The sequence below is a fragment of the Theropithecus gelada genome, chromosome 9 (assembly GCF_003255815.1).
Source record: "Theropithecus gelada isolate Dixy chromosome 9, Tgel_1.0, whole genome shotgun sequence".
Taxonomy (NCBI): Eukaryota; Metazoa; Chordata; class Mammalia; order Primates; family Cercopithecidae; genus Theropithecus; species Theropithecus gelada.
Genome location: NC_037677.1, coordinates 124,644,208 through 124,662,679, shown reverse-complemented (window position 1 = coordinate 124,662,679; position 18,472 = coordinate 124,644,208). Strand labels below are relative to the sequence as shown.

At 42.3% G+C, this 18,472-nt stretch overlaps 1 protein-coding gene across 2 annotated transcripts in view; it reads left to right on the top strand.

Moving 5' to 3' along the window:
* Positions 1-443: 443 nt before the first annotated feature.
* The window catches only part of MKI67 (marker of proliferation Ki-67), a 30,994-nt gene continuing 12,965 nt past the window's right edge, over positions 444-18,472 (top strand). Inside the window, exons 1-12 of one of the 2 annotated variants that reach the window (XM_025396537.1) lie at positions 444-738; positions 1,080-1,254; positions 3,603-3,681; positions 3,775-3,890; positions 7,199-7,265; positions 9,960-10,005; positions 10,491-11,567; positions 12,900-13,075; positions 14,083-14,395; positions 14,486-14,604; positions 14,714-14,885; positions 17,629-17,784. In XM_025396537.1, coding sequence (XP_025252322.1) covers positions 1,163-1,254; positions 3,603-3,681; positions 3,775-3,890; positions 7,199-7,265; positions 9,960-10,005; positions 10,491-11,567; positions 12,900-13,075; positions 14,083-14,395; positions 14,486-14,604; positions 14,714-14,885; positions 17,629-17,784 — 2,413 coding nt within the window. In that variant the 5' untranslated portion in view covers positions 444-738; positions 1,080-1,162. The remainder of the gene's footprint in view (positions 739-1,079; positions 1,255-3,602; positions 3,682-3,774; positions 3,891-7,198; positions 7,266-9,959; positions 10,006-10,490; positions 11,568-12,899; positions 13,076-14,082; positions 14,396-14,485; positions 14,605-14,713; positions 14,886-17,628; positions 17,785-18,472) is intronic. The other variant, XM_025396538.1, reaches the window with a different exon arrangement.

The window sequence follows — 18,472 nt, the reverse complement described above, 5'->3', positions numbered from 1 at the left end:
TCCTCCTGCTTCAGCTTCCCAAAGTGCGGTGATTACCGGCGTGAGCCACCGTGTCCCGCCTGTTTGCAATTTTTAACAGTTTTAAATCTCCTGGCAATGAGTAACGTTATAGTGTCCCAGGTGTTTGGTCCTTTAAGAAAAGGATGGCAGGACGGGTTATCTCGGTGGGAGCGTGTTCCACCTCTGCCCTCCGCCAGCCGCCCTCGCCCGGGCTGCACCCAGGTATTTTCCTCCAGATGAATGAATGGCCCGCCCGCGGACACGCCAGCCCCGCCCCAGGAGCCCCGTTTCCGCCCCCCCTCCCCGCCCACTCCCTGGCGCCCTTCCTATTGGTTCCATGCCGCGCTCTCCCGTTCAATCGCAGCGCTTAGCGCCAGAATTTGAATCTCCGTTTTCGTTTGAATTGGGCGGGCGCGCCGGTTTGGAGGAAGGAAGTGGCGGGCGGACGCGGCGGGCGGGCGGGAGGACTCGGCGGGAGCCCCTAGAGCCGGGCGCCCGGGGACGTAACCTGTAGGGCCACCGGGTCCCCGTCAGGGGCGGCGGCGGGAGCAGCGGGGACTGCAGGCCGGGGCGGAGCGAGCGCGGCCCGGCGGGCTGCGGCTGGGTGTGTGCGGCGCGTGGCGGGCGCAGCTTACCAGGTGAAGGTGAGTGCGGCGCCGGCTCCTCCTGCGGCGGACTTTGTGTGCAACTTGACGAGTGGTGGTTTGACAAGTGGCCTTGGGGGCCGAATCGTCCCAGGTGAGCTGCGGCCTGGACGCCTGGGAGCTGTCCGGGGTCGAGGGCTGAGCCGCGGGGAACCCCGAGCTCCGCGGGGACGGGCAGGGGACGGACGCGCGGCCTGGGCCCGACCGCTCCTGGGCTCTGGCGAGGGCGTCTGGGTGGAAGCTCCCGGGAGGCGCAGGCGCTGGCGACAGCACTCCGGCCGCGGGTCTTTGGGGCGCCAGGGGCTGCGGTCGGATTGTGCTGGGGTCCCCGCTGGCTAGCTGCGGTGTGCGCCTGTGTGGCCGGGGATAGGTGGATTGGGCACGCGGCTCTTCTTAGCTCCTTTGCTATCAGAGTAACCCGCACCTCTTTTGCAGTGGAAGAGTTGTAAATTTGCTTCTGCAAACGTTTTGGTACCTGGCCTTCCCCTACGGATTATACTCAACTTCTTGTTTAGAAAATGGGGCCCACGAGACGCCTGGTTACTATCAAAAGGAGCGGGGTCGACGGTCCCCACTTTCCCCTGAGCCTCAGTACCTGCTTGTTTGGAAGGTGAGCCCCGCGGGCGCGCGCGGACATTTTAGCTGAGAAAGAGGAAAATATCTTAGTCACAGTACACGGTCCAGAAACGCGCTCTAGGATTGGGTCCTGCTGTCACTTTTCCTTGGTGCTTCTCCCATTCGTTACTAAGTTGACATAGTTGTGTTTTGTTTGTTTTGCCAAATATAAGTTTGATGCTAGTGTTTGTATGTTTAAGTGGTTTTAAAAATCAAGCCAGTTTTAAAAATCGATTTTCTAATCTTGCGATAAAGATGTAGATGATCTTCATACCTCACTGGCTTCAGGCAGGCGTCTGAAGACACTGTGCGCCCCCGGGTCCCTCCACAGTGGACATCACTGGCCACTGGGGACCCTGAGAGAATGGAGGAAAGAAGCCATACACTTGCCTCTTGGCTCTTTGCAGCAATAGGAAAATGGGACAGAAAGTCTTCCTGCTTGGAATTTGAGAACTTTTCCTCTTATGTTGCTGTCCCGTTTGGTGGTGGTAATAACACAGTCCCTGTATAACAGGCAAAATGCTAACAATGCCCCTATCAGCCTCTGACATGTGTCCCACTAGAGGTCTGAGAAGGGGTCACTTCCTGTGTGGTCTGGGCCCTGAATCCCATCCCGGCCTCACCCCATCCTCCCAATCCCATCCCTACCTTGTTCCTCCCGCCTAAGGCATTCCAAGCCCTTGTTCACCTTGGTTACTTCTTACACACTTGGAAGTTTATGATGGGAAAGTTCTCCCCTTCCCCAAACTTGTGTGATTTCCATCATTCGGGCATCAGGTGAAATGTCACCTCCGAGGAAGCCTTGCATGAAAACTTGTGTTTCCCATCCCACAGCTTCATGGGTGAGTTGTGGGTTTGTCTCCCACTAGGCTGAGCTCCCCAAAGGCAAGGACTGTCTTGTTACTTACTACCCAGGGGGTGTGATCAATACCTAGCATTCTAGCAAGGGTCAGTAGAAACACCAGCTGGAGCCACCGATTTGCAATCGCTTGAGAGCAGTGGTTCTCACAGGAGGGTCATCTTACCTTCCAGGAGTCATTTGAATTTCCATGTCACAATACAGGAGGGGGACATGCGCTGTCATCGCGAAGGAGAGGTCAGGGTGGACAACCTACCAGGCTCAGGGCAGCCCCCACAATACAGGTGCCAAAGCTCAGAAACACCCATCCACCCATAGTCGTCCTCCTGCCAAACAAATTCTCAGTTGTAGGGGATAGTCTCTCCTTTGCTCAGATGTCCTGTTACCTTAAAGTCAAATTATTTTATTTGGGGTTAAGGTAGCTTTTCACTTTCCATACATACCTTTCTCTTAAAAAGGAAAAATACAAACATTTCATCTTAAGTGGCAGTCCTTTTGCTTTTCATACAGTAGTCCTTGAATATATTTTCATGCAAGGTTTTATAACTTAGAAACTAATTCCTAAGTGTTTGGGCACATGACCTGGGTAGGATGAGAGGTTCTTAGACGCCAAAGGTTCAGATGGAGAACAGACAGGCCATTCCATAATTTGTTCAAATTTTTAAGATCACGGGCTAGAACAGGCACACTGAAGACTCCAGCAACCTACTAATGAACTGTTCTGATTATTAGTTTGTGTAGGTTTAGGAACTGTCTCTTCCGCTACTTTGCTGTGGTGTTAGCTTTCTGTGGAAAAACAAGTTGAATTTAGATTTTTTTTGTTGCGCGCAAGTTAGTGTTTTTATTTAGAGACTTTTGAATCTGTCCGTAAATTCAGTGTAGTTTTAAAACAACAATGAAAAGCTCACCCATAATGAACATCTACTATGTGCTAGGCAAATTAGTGACATGTACAACCATTTAATTGTTTGAACATCACATGATGTAGCCATTTAATTGTCTGAACATCACATGATGTAATCTCTTTATTGTATATGAAGAAACTGATGCACAAAAGTGCTAGCATAAAATAAGCACATTTGGGGATGATTAAACCTCTAAACATATTTAACATTACAAACAAACGTTTTTGAGAAAGCACAGAGTATTAAAAAATAGTCATTTTCCAAAATTGATGTAAGTACTCCTTTATTTGTGTCTTTTAAGTATAGCTTTTTATATAAAAGGTAATTCAATTTGTATTCTAGTGTTTTCCCTTATTTTCATGTACTCTCTGTTTTAAAGATCTAATAGTTACATGATTAATACTTCCAAAAGTTCTTTGCAAAATGCAAGATCGTTTACATTGCCCATTTTGTTACTCCTTTATGTCAATTATGTTTACAGATCAAACATTCTAGTCAAATTGTGTTTTATTTTGGGAAACTGAGGTAATGTTTTAAAAAGTTACAACAACCAAAAAAACCTTCTTCTTTTGCATGAAGGGGTATTGAATGTGATATCCGTATCCAGCTTCCTGTTGTGTCAAAACAACACTGCAAAATTGAAATCATTGAGCAGGAGGTGAGTGGTTTTTTGGAAATCTACTTTTAAAGCTTTTAGTTCACTTTCAATCTGTTCATTAGTTACATATTTTCCCCTTCTTTTCACTTGCAGGCAATATTACATAATTTCAGTTCCACAAATCCAACACAAGTAAATGGGTCTGTTATTGATGAGCCTGTACAGCTAAAACATGGAGATGTAATAACTATTATTGATCGATCTTTCAGGTAGGTAAAAGCTGATTGGTCTAACAGTAAATGTCATCTTCTGATTAACTGTAAACTAGTGTCGTAGTCAACTGTCATTCTTCTTTAATGTTCATGGATGTCAAAGTATTTCAGGTTTTCATTCTCAACACTAATCTTAATTTAAGAGGATATGGATCTAGGAAGATGACTAATTGGGACAAAATGTGATGGAATTCAAGGATTTGGGTGCAAATAATTATGCAGAGGAAGGTTGACCTTGTCCTAAAGGAGTTTGTTATTTTCTTCCGAGTGTTGTGAAACTGCATGAGATTTTTCTATTCTTTTTTATTTTAAAGCAAAATGCACTCAGAGGAAAAGGTACAAAACAAGATGGACAGGTCAATTTATCATGCGAACACCCTTTTGATCACTACCTATTATAATAGGACTGATTTGTGCTCTCCCAAAATTTATATTTTGAATTCTTAACCCCTCGTACCTTAGGCTGTATTTGGAAAGAGGGCATTTAAAAAGGCAATGAAGGCTTTTTGAGGCCATTAGTATGGGCCCTAATCTGATGATTGGTGTCATTATGAGAGGAGATTAGGGAACACATGCACAGAGGAAAGCCCACGAGAAGAAGCAGCAAGAAGGCAGCCATCTGCAAGTCAAGGAGAGAGGCACAGAGAAGTCCAATTCAGCTGACACCTTGCTCTCGGACTTCTGGCCTCCAGCACTGAGAAGGGCATGTCTGTTGTTCAAGGCGTTCAGTCTGTGGGACTTTATTATGGTGGCCCTAGCAGACTAATATACCACCAGCTTATATGGAACATTTCCAGAAGCATTTTAAAATGCTGTTTTCTAATCACGACTTCCTTCCCTCAGCAAGTAGACCATCATTTTGGCTTTCAGGATATCAAATGTCTCAAATTTCACTGCCTAAGCATGGATCTCTGAACACACTACAGTTTTGTCTGTTCTTACGAAAGTCCTTAACAGTGATATAAGAATGTATACATTTGTGCCTGGCTTGTGCTTTTATGTGTGTGAGATTCATAGCATGTTGGGCATCTCTGTAGTTTGTTCCTTCTCATGGCATAAGTATTTCACTGAAAAAAATATGTTTAATATATACAATAATATACATAACTATACAGAGTTCGTTTATTCTTGATGGACATTTGACTAATGTCCAGTCTTTGAAATGTGTCAGGGTTTGCTTTATGAGCAGATACGGTTAATTATTTCACTAATCTGCCTTGTGTAATTGAAAACTGTATTCTACAGTGTCTCAGATATTTCATTTATATACGTGTGTGTATATATACACACACACACACAGATACACACACTCCCATTAGATTCAAATCTTCTATATTCTGATAAATTTTTCCCTACTATTATTCTAAGAGATATGTTCAAATCACCTACTGGGGATTGATTGATTTGTTTTTATCTCTTGTCAGTTTTTGCTTTGTGTATTTTGAGGCTGTACTATGGTGTACAAACTTACAATTATGTCTTCTTGGTGCATGGAACTCTTTGTCATTTAGAGATGTCCTCTATTTTTAGCAATGCTTTCTTTTCTGCTTAATGTTTCCTTTGGATGATGAATATGGCTAAACTAATTTCCTTTTGGTTAGTGCTTGTGTAGTGTAACTTTTCCCACCCCCTTAATTTTAACTTTTCATAATTATTATGGTTTATTTTAAGTTGTCTCTTGGAACCTGTTGTCAGATGAACTCTCGTGTTTAACTGGAATATCTTCTTGCTGGATTGATCCTTATGTAAAATGTCCTTTTTCTCTATGAATAATTTTTGTCTGAGGTGATTTTGTGTCATGTTAGTACAGCACTCCAGTTCCCCTCTGCTTGCTGTTTGCATGGTATATCTTTTCTCATGCTTTTATTTTAAAGGATTGTGTCTTTGAATCAAAATTATGTCTCTTGTAGACAACATATTATTTGGGTCATTTAAAAATCCATTTTGCTAAGTGGATCTCTGTCTCTGTTATTGTCTTCATTTGTATTAGATAGTTATTTTTTTAATGCACCACTTAAATTCTCTGGTCATTTATTTTACTGTGCTTCTTGGAAGTTTGCCTTCATTTTTAAAGAGTATTTTTATTTAATACAGACTTCTATGTAGGAAGTTTTGTTTGTTTGTTTGTTTTTGAGACAGAGTCTTTCTCTGTCACCCAGGCTGGAGTGCAGTGGTGTGATCTTGGCTCACTGCAACCTCCACCTTCCAGGTTCAAGTGATTCTTGTGCCTCAGCCTCCCAAGTAGCTGGGATTACAGGCGCGCACCACAACGCCCAGCTAATTTTCGTAATTTTTAATAGAGATGGCGTTTCACCATGATGGCCAGGCTGGTCTCGAACTCTTGACCTCAAGTGATCCACTCTCTTCAGCCTCCCAAAGTGCTGAGATTACAGGCATGAGCCACCACGCCCCACCTATAGGTAGGAAACTTTTGATGTGTATTGGAGAGCTGAACTATTTTTCCAAAACAAGATATTATCCAAATTGAGATAAATTCAGATGATTAAAGACCTCTAACAAAGATTAGAAAGTGAATCTTAGAAAGGGAGACTTGATTCCGAATTCTGTACCATGGAAACAATTTCAGATGTCTGACTGCTTCAGATCTTACTTAGGTTGCCTATAAATTCAAATCAGGTCATTTCACTGAGGCCAAAAAGTTTTCATTATGCAAAATAAAGGATTGCTTCTATGACTTGATCACTGAAGCTTGCCAGGATAATTATGTATCTTGCTAAATGTGATCTTCCTAAGATGTACCTGTCTTGTTCAGATACAGACTGAGTATGTGGGAAACTGAAGTGATCATAGTGTTCTAAGATATAGCTTTGTAGTTACCCTGTAGTGTAAGCGTAGCTTTTTATTTACCCTAAAGTATGTGACTTCACAACGTGAGAAAGACTCAGTTACCTACAGGCTTCCTGGCTGGCCTTCCAAGCCATCAGATGATTTCCATGGACTTAAACTAGAAGAAACTTTGCTCTCATGTGCATTAGCTTCTGTCATAGAAGGTGCTTGGGAATATTGTCAAATCATACCTGGGCTAGTCGTCAGTGATCAGAGGTTAATCTGGGTCCCCAACCTCTGACAGTGGTGTTTCAAAACAAACTTGATGCAACTAATCCTAGTTTTTAGTGTAAGAGCACTTTTCTAACTCTAAATTTATTTCTTTATATAAGGTGATATCTTGAACCAAACGCAAAAGTTTGTTCTTTGATCCTTGGACATTAAGTGGATATGGAGACTTCCTCCCCAGGGTATAAATTTTTAATCAGGATCTGTGTCTGTCATTCTATGCACTGCAGGTATGAAAATGAAAGTTTTCAGAATGGAAGGAAGTCAACTGAATTTCCAAGAAAAATACGTGAACAGGTGATGAGAAATAGCCAAGTTTGGGCTCTGATTCTTTTTGATGATATGAAATCATTTCTGTATGCTTTGATGATTTCTTACTTGAAATCAGTTACAAAGAGGGTGGTTACTGGTTCTAGTAGGAAAATGTAACTAAAGTATTAAAACAAGTTGAACTTAGACATATTAAAATAATCTAAAACAATATTTCCTCTTTGTTGTTCAAAATCAGGGTACTAAGTTGGTTTTACACTTTTGGCCAAAAAGTCTACTAGAGTATGTTATGAACCTTTTGCAAGCCCATGATTAGGATAACCCCAACACATAGAGGTAGCATTTGGGAATTGCATTATCTGGTGGCTCATTTTGTCTCCCAGTCATTGTACTCATCCATCTTTATGTGTCTGAAATAATCACATTATGAAAATCGTGAGTGCCAAAGATGCTTCTCTATTTTGATAGACGATCCATGAAACAAGAAGAGGGATCCTGTGCTTTGTCATGTGAAAGAATCCTATAGTTTGAGTATATCAGTGTGGAACAGGTATTCAAATTGTACAGCTTATGAAAACATAATTGTCAGCACATGCTTGGAAATTTAGATAGTTTGAGTATATCAGTGTGGAAGAGGCATTTTAGTTGTACAGCTTATTAAAACACAATTGTTGGCATGTGTTTCGAAATTTAGTGGGATTTAGGCTTAGGATAAGCCCTGAGAGTTCATATTTTTTCTACTTTTTAGAGTACTCCTAAAGCTAGTTTCAGATGAGCTCCTTGGAATATCTTGGCTTAGGAGAGTTATCTTAGGTGCACCTGAAATTAGCAATAGGTACTCTTGAATTTCAACATTTCTGCCTTTTTTTTTTTTTTGAGATGGAGTCTCACTCTGTCACCCAGGCTAGAGCGCAGTGGTGTGATCTTGCAACCTCTGCCTCCCGGGTTCAAGCGATTCTCCTGCCTCAGCCTCCCGAGTAGCTGGGACTACAGGTGCACACCACCGCACCTGGCTAATTTTTGTATTTTTAGTGGAGACGGGGTTTCACCATATTTGCCAGGCTGGTCTCGAACTCCTGACCTCGTGATCCACCCACCTGGGCCTCCCAAAGTGTTGGGATTACAGTCTTGAGCCACCATGTCCAGCCCATTTCTGCCATTTAAAGTACTGCTTCTTCCCTAGAGGAACAGCCTTAATGTTGAGCCTTTTGGTCATCAGTTTCTGTGCTGGAAGCCAGTTTCTGAGGCTTCCCACGCTGCAGCCGCCAGGCAACTTGCTAGTCTATGGGAGTAAATAAACCAAAAAGCCAGTTGAACTATGGGTTAGGTATGTGCCCCTCAACAGTCTAGGAACTGTTTGTTCTGTTAGTGGTCTGTGGTACAGTAAGTACTGAAATGGAGTATGTAGGAAAGATGACAGCAATTCGACAGCAATTTTTTGGCTATTGAATATAATCATCCAACAAAAGTGAGATTATATACTTTACATATTCATAATTTTATTAATAGTTCATTTATATCGTTTAGTCATAAGATTCTTGTTCCATTTCAGATTGGAAATAAAAAAAAATCCCTCACATAGTTTTAGAAGCAAGGTGTTATGTATCAGGAAACTTGAAATTGATTAAGGAAGTTAGATTCCTTGCCTTTGGTAATATTTTTTAGATATTTTCTTAATAATCCAGATGATAAGCTTTTCTTCCTTTGGGACATCAGACTTTTATAAAAGTTTTATATATGTGTTATTCTTTAGTTTTTCCACCCTTCCAGAAACAATTCCATATGAAGGAAAGTTAGGGCGCTGTCTCTGGGGAGCCAGGTAGGGGCGCTGCACCTGCTCCCAGGCTGTGAGGTTGCAGAACCTGTGAATGTACCATGTGTGCCTGTGCCATGAATTTACTTAGGGTGAATCCAGGCTCTCAGATCCACCCTAAGTATCCACCAGCCAAGAGGGCCCACATGCCAAGTGGAGCCTCAGTTCATCCACAGGTCCTATGGTCCATTTCTGAGAAAACTGATGAAGCCGTCAGTAGTTCTGAGCTCATGGGGGGTTACAGATCTTCAGTGTAGGTGATGTTTAATATTGACTTTGGTTCTTCCGCAATAGGATGTTGGGAAATAACTTTAAAGGAAGTTATAACAACGCACCAAGGTTTGATTTTAGTAATTTTAAGCCTCGAGTTTGTTTCCTATTAATCACTCACTATTTTTTAGCGAGTCAGCTAAGAAGTACTTTTATCCTGACCACTGGATCCCAATTGACTTGAGCTCATTTCTCAGTCTTTAAAAGTCATAGGAGTGGTTTGGTAAAGAAAACAATTTTTTGTTGTTTTTATTGTTATTTTTTTTTGAGACGGAATCTCGCCCTGTTGCCCAGGCTAGAGTGCAGTGGTGCAATCTCTGCTCACTGCAACCTCCGCCTCCTGGGTTCCAGCACTTCTCCTGCCTCGGCCACCTGAGTAGCTGGGACTACAGGCACCCATCACCACATCCAGCTAATTTTTTGTATTTTTAGTAAAGATGAGGTTTCACCATATTGGCCAGGCTGTTCTCAGACTCCTGACCTCAAGTGATCCACCCACCTTGGCCTCCCAAAGTGCTGGGATTACAGGCATGAATCATCGCGCCCAGCCAGAAAACAATCAATAATATTTTCACTGTTGTGACTGTCAGTATTTAGAAAGGCCTGCAAATAACTGCTCTTATTTTCCCAACTTACAGGAGCCAGCACGTCGTGTCTCAAGATCTAGCTTCTCTCCTGACCCTGGTGAGTAGTGGTTTGGTTTTGTTCCAGAATCCTGGAAGATCAGGTCTTTGCGAAGCATATTGGCAAAGAAGGGGCAGCAAGAATGCAAGTGCTAAATGTCTAGCCTGTCAGAAGTGGAGGAGGTGTCATTTAATATGTCAACAACAGACAGATGCCTAACTGTTTGCCCTTGGCGGCTGATGGTGTGCTGTGCTTAAGAGAGACTCTAGATATGAGAAAATTGCCTGTTCAGCTGTCAACTCAGTTCTCAATAGTTAGAGAGCATGTGATATTTCATACTGGTTATTGGAGCTAATGTGATTTATTTATTTGAATCATAATTCTAGTATCATAAGACTTGCAAGTTTTAGGCATTAAATAATTTATAGGCCAAGTAAAAGCTAGCTTTAAGACAACCTGAAACAATTAAAATATTGAATTCCACAAATGTTAATCATTGAGAAAATGTTGAACTTCTGTTTCTTATTTCATAATTCATTGCCAAGATGAGAAAGCTCAAGATTCCAAGGCCTATTCAAAAATCACTGAAGGAAAAGTTTCAGGAAGTCCTCAGGTACATAACAAGAATGTCAAAGAAGACACCGCAGATGACTCAAAAGACAGTGTTGCTCAGGGAACACCTAATGTTCGTTCCTCAGAACATGCTGGATATAATGTCAGAAATGCAGCTGATCCCATTTCCGGGGATTTTAAAGAAATTTCCAGGGTAAAATTAGTGAGCCATTACGGCGAATTGAAGTCTGTTCCCACTACGCAATGTCTTGACAATAGCAAAAAAAATGAATCTCCCTTTAGGAAGCTATATGAGTCAATGAAGAAAGAGTTGGATGTAAAATCACAAAAAGAAAATGTTCTACAGTGTTGTAGAAAATCCGGATTACAAACTGATTACACAACAGAAAAAGAAAGTGCTGGTGGTTTACAGGGGGAGACCCAACTATTGGTCTCATGTAAGTCAAGACCGAAATCTGGTGGAAGCGACCACGCTATGGCAGAGCCTCCTTCACCTGAACGAGAGCTTGACCAGAGCAAGGGGAAGAGAAGAGACGTGGAGTCTGTTCAGAGTCCCAGCAAGGCTGTGGGCGCCAGCTTTCCTCTCTGTGAACCAGCTAAAATGAAGACCCCTGTACAATATTCACAGCAACAAAATTCTCCACAAAAACATAAGAACAAAGACCGGTATACTGCTGGGGGAAGAGAATCTGTGCATCTGGGTAAAAGGGAAGGCTTCAAGGCTGGTGATAAAACTCTTACGCCCAGGAAGCTTTCAACTAGAAACCAAACACCAGTTAAAGTTGAAGACACAGCTGACTCTGCCGCTAAGCCAGAAAATCTCTCTTCCAAAACCGGAGGAAGTATTCCTACAGATGTGGAAGTTCCGCCTACAGAAACTGAAATTCACAATGAGCCATTTTTAACTCTGTGGCTCACTCAGGTTGAAAGGAAGATCCAAAAGGATTCCCTCAACAAGCCTGAGAAATCGGACACTACCGCTGGACAGATGTGCTCTGGGTTACCTGGTCTTAGTTCAGTTGATATCAGCAACTTTGGTGATACCATTAGTAAGTTTATTTAATTGTAAATTTGTTTTTTCTAAAAGATGAACAACTTCTATGTAGCTATGAGATCTTCCTTCATTCAGTAGTGATTAGCTTTGTGGAAGAGAATGTAAGCGCGTAAGGCACAGGGAGAAGACAGACACGCACACTGTGTTCACTGACAGATGAATGCTGAAGGCCTAGGTAATTATAACAAGAAATGACAGAGGAGATGGAGGTTGTCAGGGAAGCATGAAGCAGGGGTTATTGAAGGAGATAGGGTGGCCCCAAAAATATTTGATTCTCCTCCATCTATCACAAAATAGAAAAGAGAATAATCATAATTGCTTTTCACATGGAGTTCTGAACTACAATCAACTGTATCATATGAGTTTGGTCGTGTGGAATAAATCACTGGAAGTCATTGAACATAGTGGTAGTTCTCAGGTGTTGATACTCTGGTTTCAGAGTGTCCTACAAACAATTTGCTGTAAACACTGGACTGTACCCATGAGTCTATATGCCAGGCAGATTTCCACGTGCTTGGCAGACATGAACGCTTGATCCTTGGTGCAGTAGCAGTGCCCATGGCTAGGTTGTCTTTTTAGATCTGTGTCACAAATGAGGAAACGGACAACCCAAGGCCACCCAGGCAGTGGCAGAGATAGGACCTTCACAGCAGATATGCTAGCTCCTTGGGAGCTTCCTACACTCCTAGGGATTGGCTATTAGAAGAAAAGTTGTCTGGGCCATAGACGCGGTATTCGTACTCTAGGCTCTGTTTCTGCAGGTGGCCCGTAGCGGTGGGGCATAAGGCTATCGATAAAATAAGGCCTGTAACATCAGTCTCAGTGTTCCACCAAGCCTCCTCATGGGAAAGCATTACTTAGGCAAGGGATTTACATTAATTGGTGGCTCAGGAAAATGTGTGGCCGGGACTGAGCTCAGAACCACCTGGAGGAGTTTTTACAGCTCATGCATTCCGGTCGCTGGGTGGGTCAGGGTGAGGTCCAAGTGCATGTCTTTAGAGAGTTCTCTCCGGCTGTCGTCCCCCTACTCCAAGGTGAAAACTACTGCTGCAGACTCCTCCTTTCTATGTCCGCATATAATGTTTCAGCATTTTAAGGAAAGCCTCTGTACTGTCCAGTGGGAACTTGACGTCTTAGTGGCCACTCCCGCAATCCTTCAGGAACCCTTAGTAGCTTAGCTTCGCCAGGACTGCAAGAATGGAGGCGTGCTGCGGGTGGTGTTTCGATGACTTTTCACTTGGTTCGTGTTTAATACTAATGTGAAGTAAATCACTAGTCTCAGCGTGTTTTTTCATTGCTCTTTCCACGTTTGTATTCATTACTTTAGATGAGAGTGAGGGAATACCTTTGAAAAGAAGGCGTGTGTCCTTTGGTGGGCACCTAAGACCTGAATTGTTTGATGAAAACTTGCCTCCTAATACGCCTCTCAAAAGGGGAGAAACCCCAACCAAAAGAAAGTCTCTGGTAACGCACACTCCACCTGTCCTGAAGAAAATCATCAAGGTGAGTTGAACAATTAGCATTCCCATTCACATCCAGTGGCTCACACACCGGGTACATATTCCTTTCCAAATACTGACACAAGTGGAATTATGATGAAGACCTTTATTTATCTATTTATTTACTTATTTATTTATTTATTTGAAGAAACAAGTTTTTAAAAAGACGAAATGAAAGCTCATTGATACAGGTGCCAGCAAAGGAGCCCCTGGGTCCCTGACCATGGTGTTGATGCGACTGAGTCGGGGGAGTCCTTGATGTTGTCCTTTTCGTGCAGAAGTTCCCAGACACTCATGCTTACAGCACTTGCGTAATCACCTGCAGGCACCGTCAGAACAACCAATTACAAAGATTCTGGATATATTACCACCTTGACCCACGAGGATTGTTTTACTTTCTTTTAGAGTTACAAGGCTATAGTTAAGGCATTTACCTGGTGTAAAGGAAAATCATCAATGGCACATCTAGCTTTTACACCATCAGCTTTGAGAATATTTGCTTCTCTTTGCTGTGTTGTCCTTCCTGGGTTTTACACCCCTGGGAACTCATGACCCTATAGCTCATAACCTTCATAATAGGGCCTGGGCGGTCTTTCTTTTCTTCTGTTCCCAACAGGAGTGGAAAGTGATGCCTGGCTCCCTTTCCATTTTACACTGGCTCCCAGGGGCAAGCGGCCCTCCTTCCATGTGGGCTGCGGGGCCTAGGTGCCCACGGCTGGTATTTACTGGGACTGAGATCAGATCCTGCTTGTCTTTCACTGATCAGGACGTTCATTCCACCTTTCTACCTGAAATGACCTCACTTCAGACTTCGCTTGCTTCTGTTTCCTGTTTTTCCTTCAATGACTGAGACAGTCTTACCTCTACTATAGTCTTGAAAGACAGTGGCTTAAGCATTTGATGCTTCTAGATTTAAACAGCTGAAATTCTTAATTGAATAGGTTTTTATCAGTCATTCCAGAGATGTTACATCCTTGTTAAAGCTTCTTGTCAACAATTTTGTCTTGTCAGGAACAGCCTCAACCATCAGGAAAACAAGAGTCAACTTCAGAAATCCATGTGGAAGTGAAGGCACAAAGCTTGGTTAGAAGCCCTCCAGCTCCTAGTCCTAGGAAAACTCCAGTTGCCAGTGATCAACGCCGTAGGTCCTGCAAAGCAGCCCCTGCTTCCAGCAGCAAATCTCAGACAGAGGTTCCTAAGAGAGGAGGGAGAAAGAGCGGCAACCTGCCTTCAAAGAGAGCATCTATCAGCCGAAGTCAACATGATATTTTACAGATGATATGTTCCAAAAGAAGAAGTGGTGCTTCGGAAGCCAATCTAATTGGTTAGTCTTGCGTTAGAACACATATATTAAGGTGAATTGTTTCATGAATGCTAGTTTTTGAAAAGTTTCATCATCTTTTTCCTTTGACAGTTGCAAAATCATGGGCAGATGTAGTAAAACTTGGTGCAAAACAAACACAAACTAAACTCATAAAACATGGTCCTCAAAGGTCAATGAACAAAAGGCAAAGAAGACCTGCTACTCCGAAGGTAGGGGCCTCACTGTATGCTGCTTTACACATCCGGATGTCATGGAAGCTTGCATTCAGTGTGGATTCACCCTTTAATGTCCTGTTTACCTCCTTCCTATTTTCCACAGAAGCCTGTGGGCGAAGTTCACAGTCAATTTAGTACAGGCCATGCAAACTCTCCTTGTACCATAATAATAGGGAAGGCTCATACTGAAAAAGTACATGTGCCTGCTCGACCCTACAGAATGCTCAACAACTTCGTTTCCAACCAAAAAATGGACTTTAAGGAAGATCTTTCAGGTAAAAACATAGCCTTAGATCTTATAAATCTTTTGACTCTACTGTTTTTTACTGTGTTAATGTTTGTTTTGCTAACTATGTTCATCTGCTGTGAAAGGGATTATAAAAAACGACTGAGTCACCTTTCTGGGGTCTTAGTGTTCAGGGAAGACAAAGCTGGTTTGGCTTGTAAGGACAAGTCTCTACTAATTTTTGGGATCACGTGTCCTGCGTGACATAGGTGTGGAAATGTCAAATGCATATCTTTACCCTGGAGAGCAGCGTATACATAGAAAGCTGGAAGGTGCTTTACAGTGAAGAGAGTTAATTTGTTTTACCTGCAGCTACACTAATAGTTTATCCCAGGTGTGGACCAGTTGTTTTTGAGCGATATTCTGCTTCTTCAGGATTTACTTTCTAGGTAGCTTAACTTTCTTGAAAGAAAGCCCTATGAGAAGATTCCCATAAACAACTGATTGTTGAAGAAATGTTTCCACTCGATTCCCACTCTGGGTAAATTGTGGCTTGACTTGTGTAATTTAAAGTGGGAATGGCCAGCACGGTGGCTCACGCGTGTAATTCCAGCACTTTGGGAGGCCGAGGTGGGCGGATCACCTGAGGTCAGGAGTTTGAGACCATCCTGGCCAACATGGTGAAATCCCGTCTCTACTAAAAATACAAAATTAGCTGGGTGTGGTATTGCATGTCTGTAGTCCCAGCTACTCGGGAGGCTGAGGCAGGAGAATCACTTGAACCCGGGAGACAGAGGTTGTGGTGAGCCGAGATTGCGACATTGTACTCCAGCCTGGGCAACAGGAGCGAAACTCCGTCTCAAAAAATTAAAAAATAAAATAAAGTGGGGATGATGTAGCAGATAGGGATGGTGGCAGGAGAGCGATTGTAGGTTTTGTGTTGTATAATTTGTCCAGTAGTTTTTACCGTGTACTATTTGGAAGGGTGGTGAGAGTTGAATTGAACAGGGGGAACCTTATTTTTGTTTTCTAGCAGATTGAGTTGTAAGAGTTGTACTCCTCCGTAATGGATGCAACATACCCTCTGATGAGTCATATTCGGATCAGTTCATTAATCTTTTTTAAAAAACCAAGAAGACAAAAATACAAGACCAAAACAAAAAATATAGATATGTATATATGAGTATTCTTGTAAATTATGAACATGTATGAATGTTCTAATATGTGTGTTACAAAATGTTAAAAACAAACCCTCAAAAATACTTTCTAGGAAAAACAAAATGCTAAATACTCAGTGTGTGGGACAGTGGATTGTCCCCAGCATCCCAGCGTTGTTTTTCTTTTTTTTTTTTTTGAGACAGTGTCTCTCTCAGTCACCAGACTGGAGTGCAGTGGCACAATCTCAGCTCACTGCAGCCTCCAACTCCCAGGTTCAAGCAATTCTCCTGCCTCAGCCTCCCAAGTAGCTGGAACTACAGGTGTGTGCCACCACACCCAGCTGATTTTTGTATTTTTAGTAGAGATAGGGTTTCACCATGTTGGCCAGTTTGGTCTCTATCTCCTGACCTCGTTAATCTGCTCACCTCAGCCTCCCAAAGTGCTGGGATTACAGGCGTGAGCCATCACGCCTGGCCCATTCTTTCTTTTAAGATGGTTTCCTAGAGTCAAGCAGTTCTCACCTGTTAGTATGAGTGAATTTCATTACAAAACATTAGCATCTGCTGAAGACTAAATCCTAGGCATTTTATGTAGAAGGGGAGATTTTTGTGAATGGACTGGTTTGGAAGGGAGTTTTCAGAACAGGCTTCCCCTGAACATTTTGCATATGACTGCCAGGTTGAAATAGCACTTGCATCCAGTGAGGCCAGAATGATACAAGTAAGGAGGACATGAGATGATAAGAGTTTTGCAGAGTTGCAACTTCTATATAAATTGCTTTGTTATTATTTTTTTCCTGAGATTATATCAGTACTACTTTTTTTGGTGTTAAAATGTTACCTGCAGCTACACTAGTAGTTTATCCCAGGTGTGGACCAGTTGTTATTGAGCAATATTTTGCTTCTTCAGGATTTACTTCCTAGGTGGCTTAACTTTCTTAAAGCCCTATGAGAAGATTCCCGTAAACAACTGATTGTTGAAGAAATGTTTCCACTCGATTCCCACTCTCAGTAAATTGTAGCCTGACTTGTGTAATTTAAAGTGGGGATGGCCGGCACGGTGGCTCACGTCTATAATCCCAGCACTTTGGGAGGCTGAGGCCTCCTATCATTCCAAATGGAATGATAATGATATAAAATTTTAAAAAAATATATATTATTACTTGACAGTACTAAAAATGGGCAGCTCTTTGTCATTGTCTAAAATGTGGGCACATGTTATTTGTATTTTAAACCTAGAACTGAGCACCCAAGACTTTGAGAAGCATGAAGGCATTTGGCCTCTAGATCCCAGCAGGGAGGCCTGTGGGTCTCAGGAGCCTATCACCAGCTTCCGTGCTCTAGAGCTCAGGTGTGGGGTCTAGTTAGAAGGACCACAGAGGTCAACTAACTTCATTTGTTTCCTTTCTAAGAAAAGCAAAGCAAAGAGCATAACATATCTTCTCTTTGCTTTCTTTTTTACAAAATGAGTACATTATTGATGGAATCACCCTTTTTATGAGGCCTATGTACCAGGAATTCAAGGGAGGAATCTGCTGTTATTTCCCACCATTTGCATGTTACATGTGAGGACTGGGATGGTTGTTTGCATGTTAGCAATATGTCAATCACTTTTCATATGTCTTCATGTAACAGGAATAGCTGAAATGTTCAAGACCCCAGTGAAGGAGCAACCACAGTTGACAAGCACATGTCACGTCGCTATTTCAAATTCAGAGAATTTGCTTGGAAAACAAGTTCAAGCAACTAATTCAGGAGAAGAACCTCTGCTGCCCACCTCAGAGAGTTTTGGTCGGTTTCCTTGTTTCCTACCACTGTGATGTTTTGGGATAGGAACATACAGTATTATGTTTTTAGAAGCAGTATGATATTACTTCTCTATAAGAAATGTTCCTGGCAGAAAATACCATTTCCGTCTTCTCTGTTCTAATTGAAAGGGAGATTTCAATCAGCAGTTGAACTAACATTGGCATTCATTGACTTACATAGAAAGAAAGACTCCGTTAATGTGTGCAAATGACCTGTGTACACTTTTGGCTTCTTTATTATAAGTAACCAGGGAGACATAGCAAAAAAGTACAATGGTGTCTCACCATATTTACATATAAATTACTCAAATTCAAAATTATTGCCAATTACAAAACAAAAGATAACAGTTTGTATACTGTACAATTATTCCTGCTAACCTTCTAGGTGGGAGCAGGCCCGGGATGAGTGTGAGATGGGAGATGAGAATGTGTCTAATCTCTCATTTGGCACTGGTCACTGTGTTCCTGTCATAGAGGGAACAGCTTGCTACCCTGAAGATGTTTGTGGTAGGTAAATATTTCCTATGTAATATGGACCCTAACCACACAAGGATAATCCATGTTATTTTATTGGTGATTTAAGGCAAGAAACAGCTGTTTGTTTCTGATGTTTGAAGGAAAAAATGCCTATATTTACGTCAGTGCCACAGGGCATGGCAACCTTTGGAGGA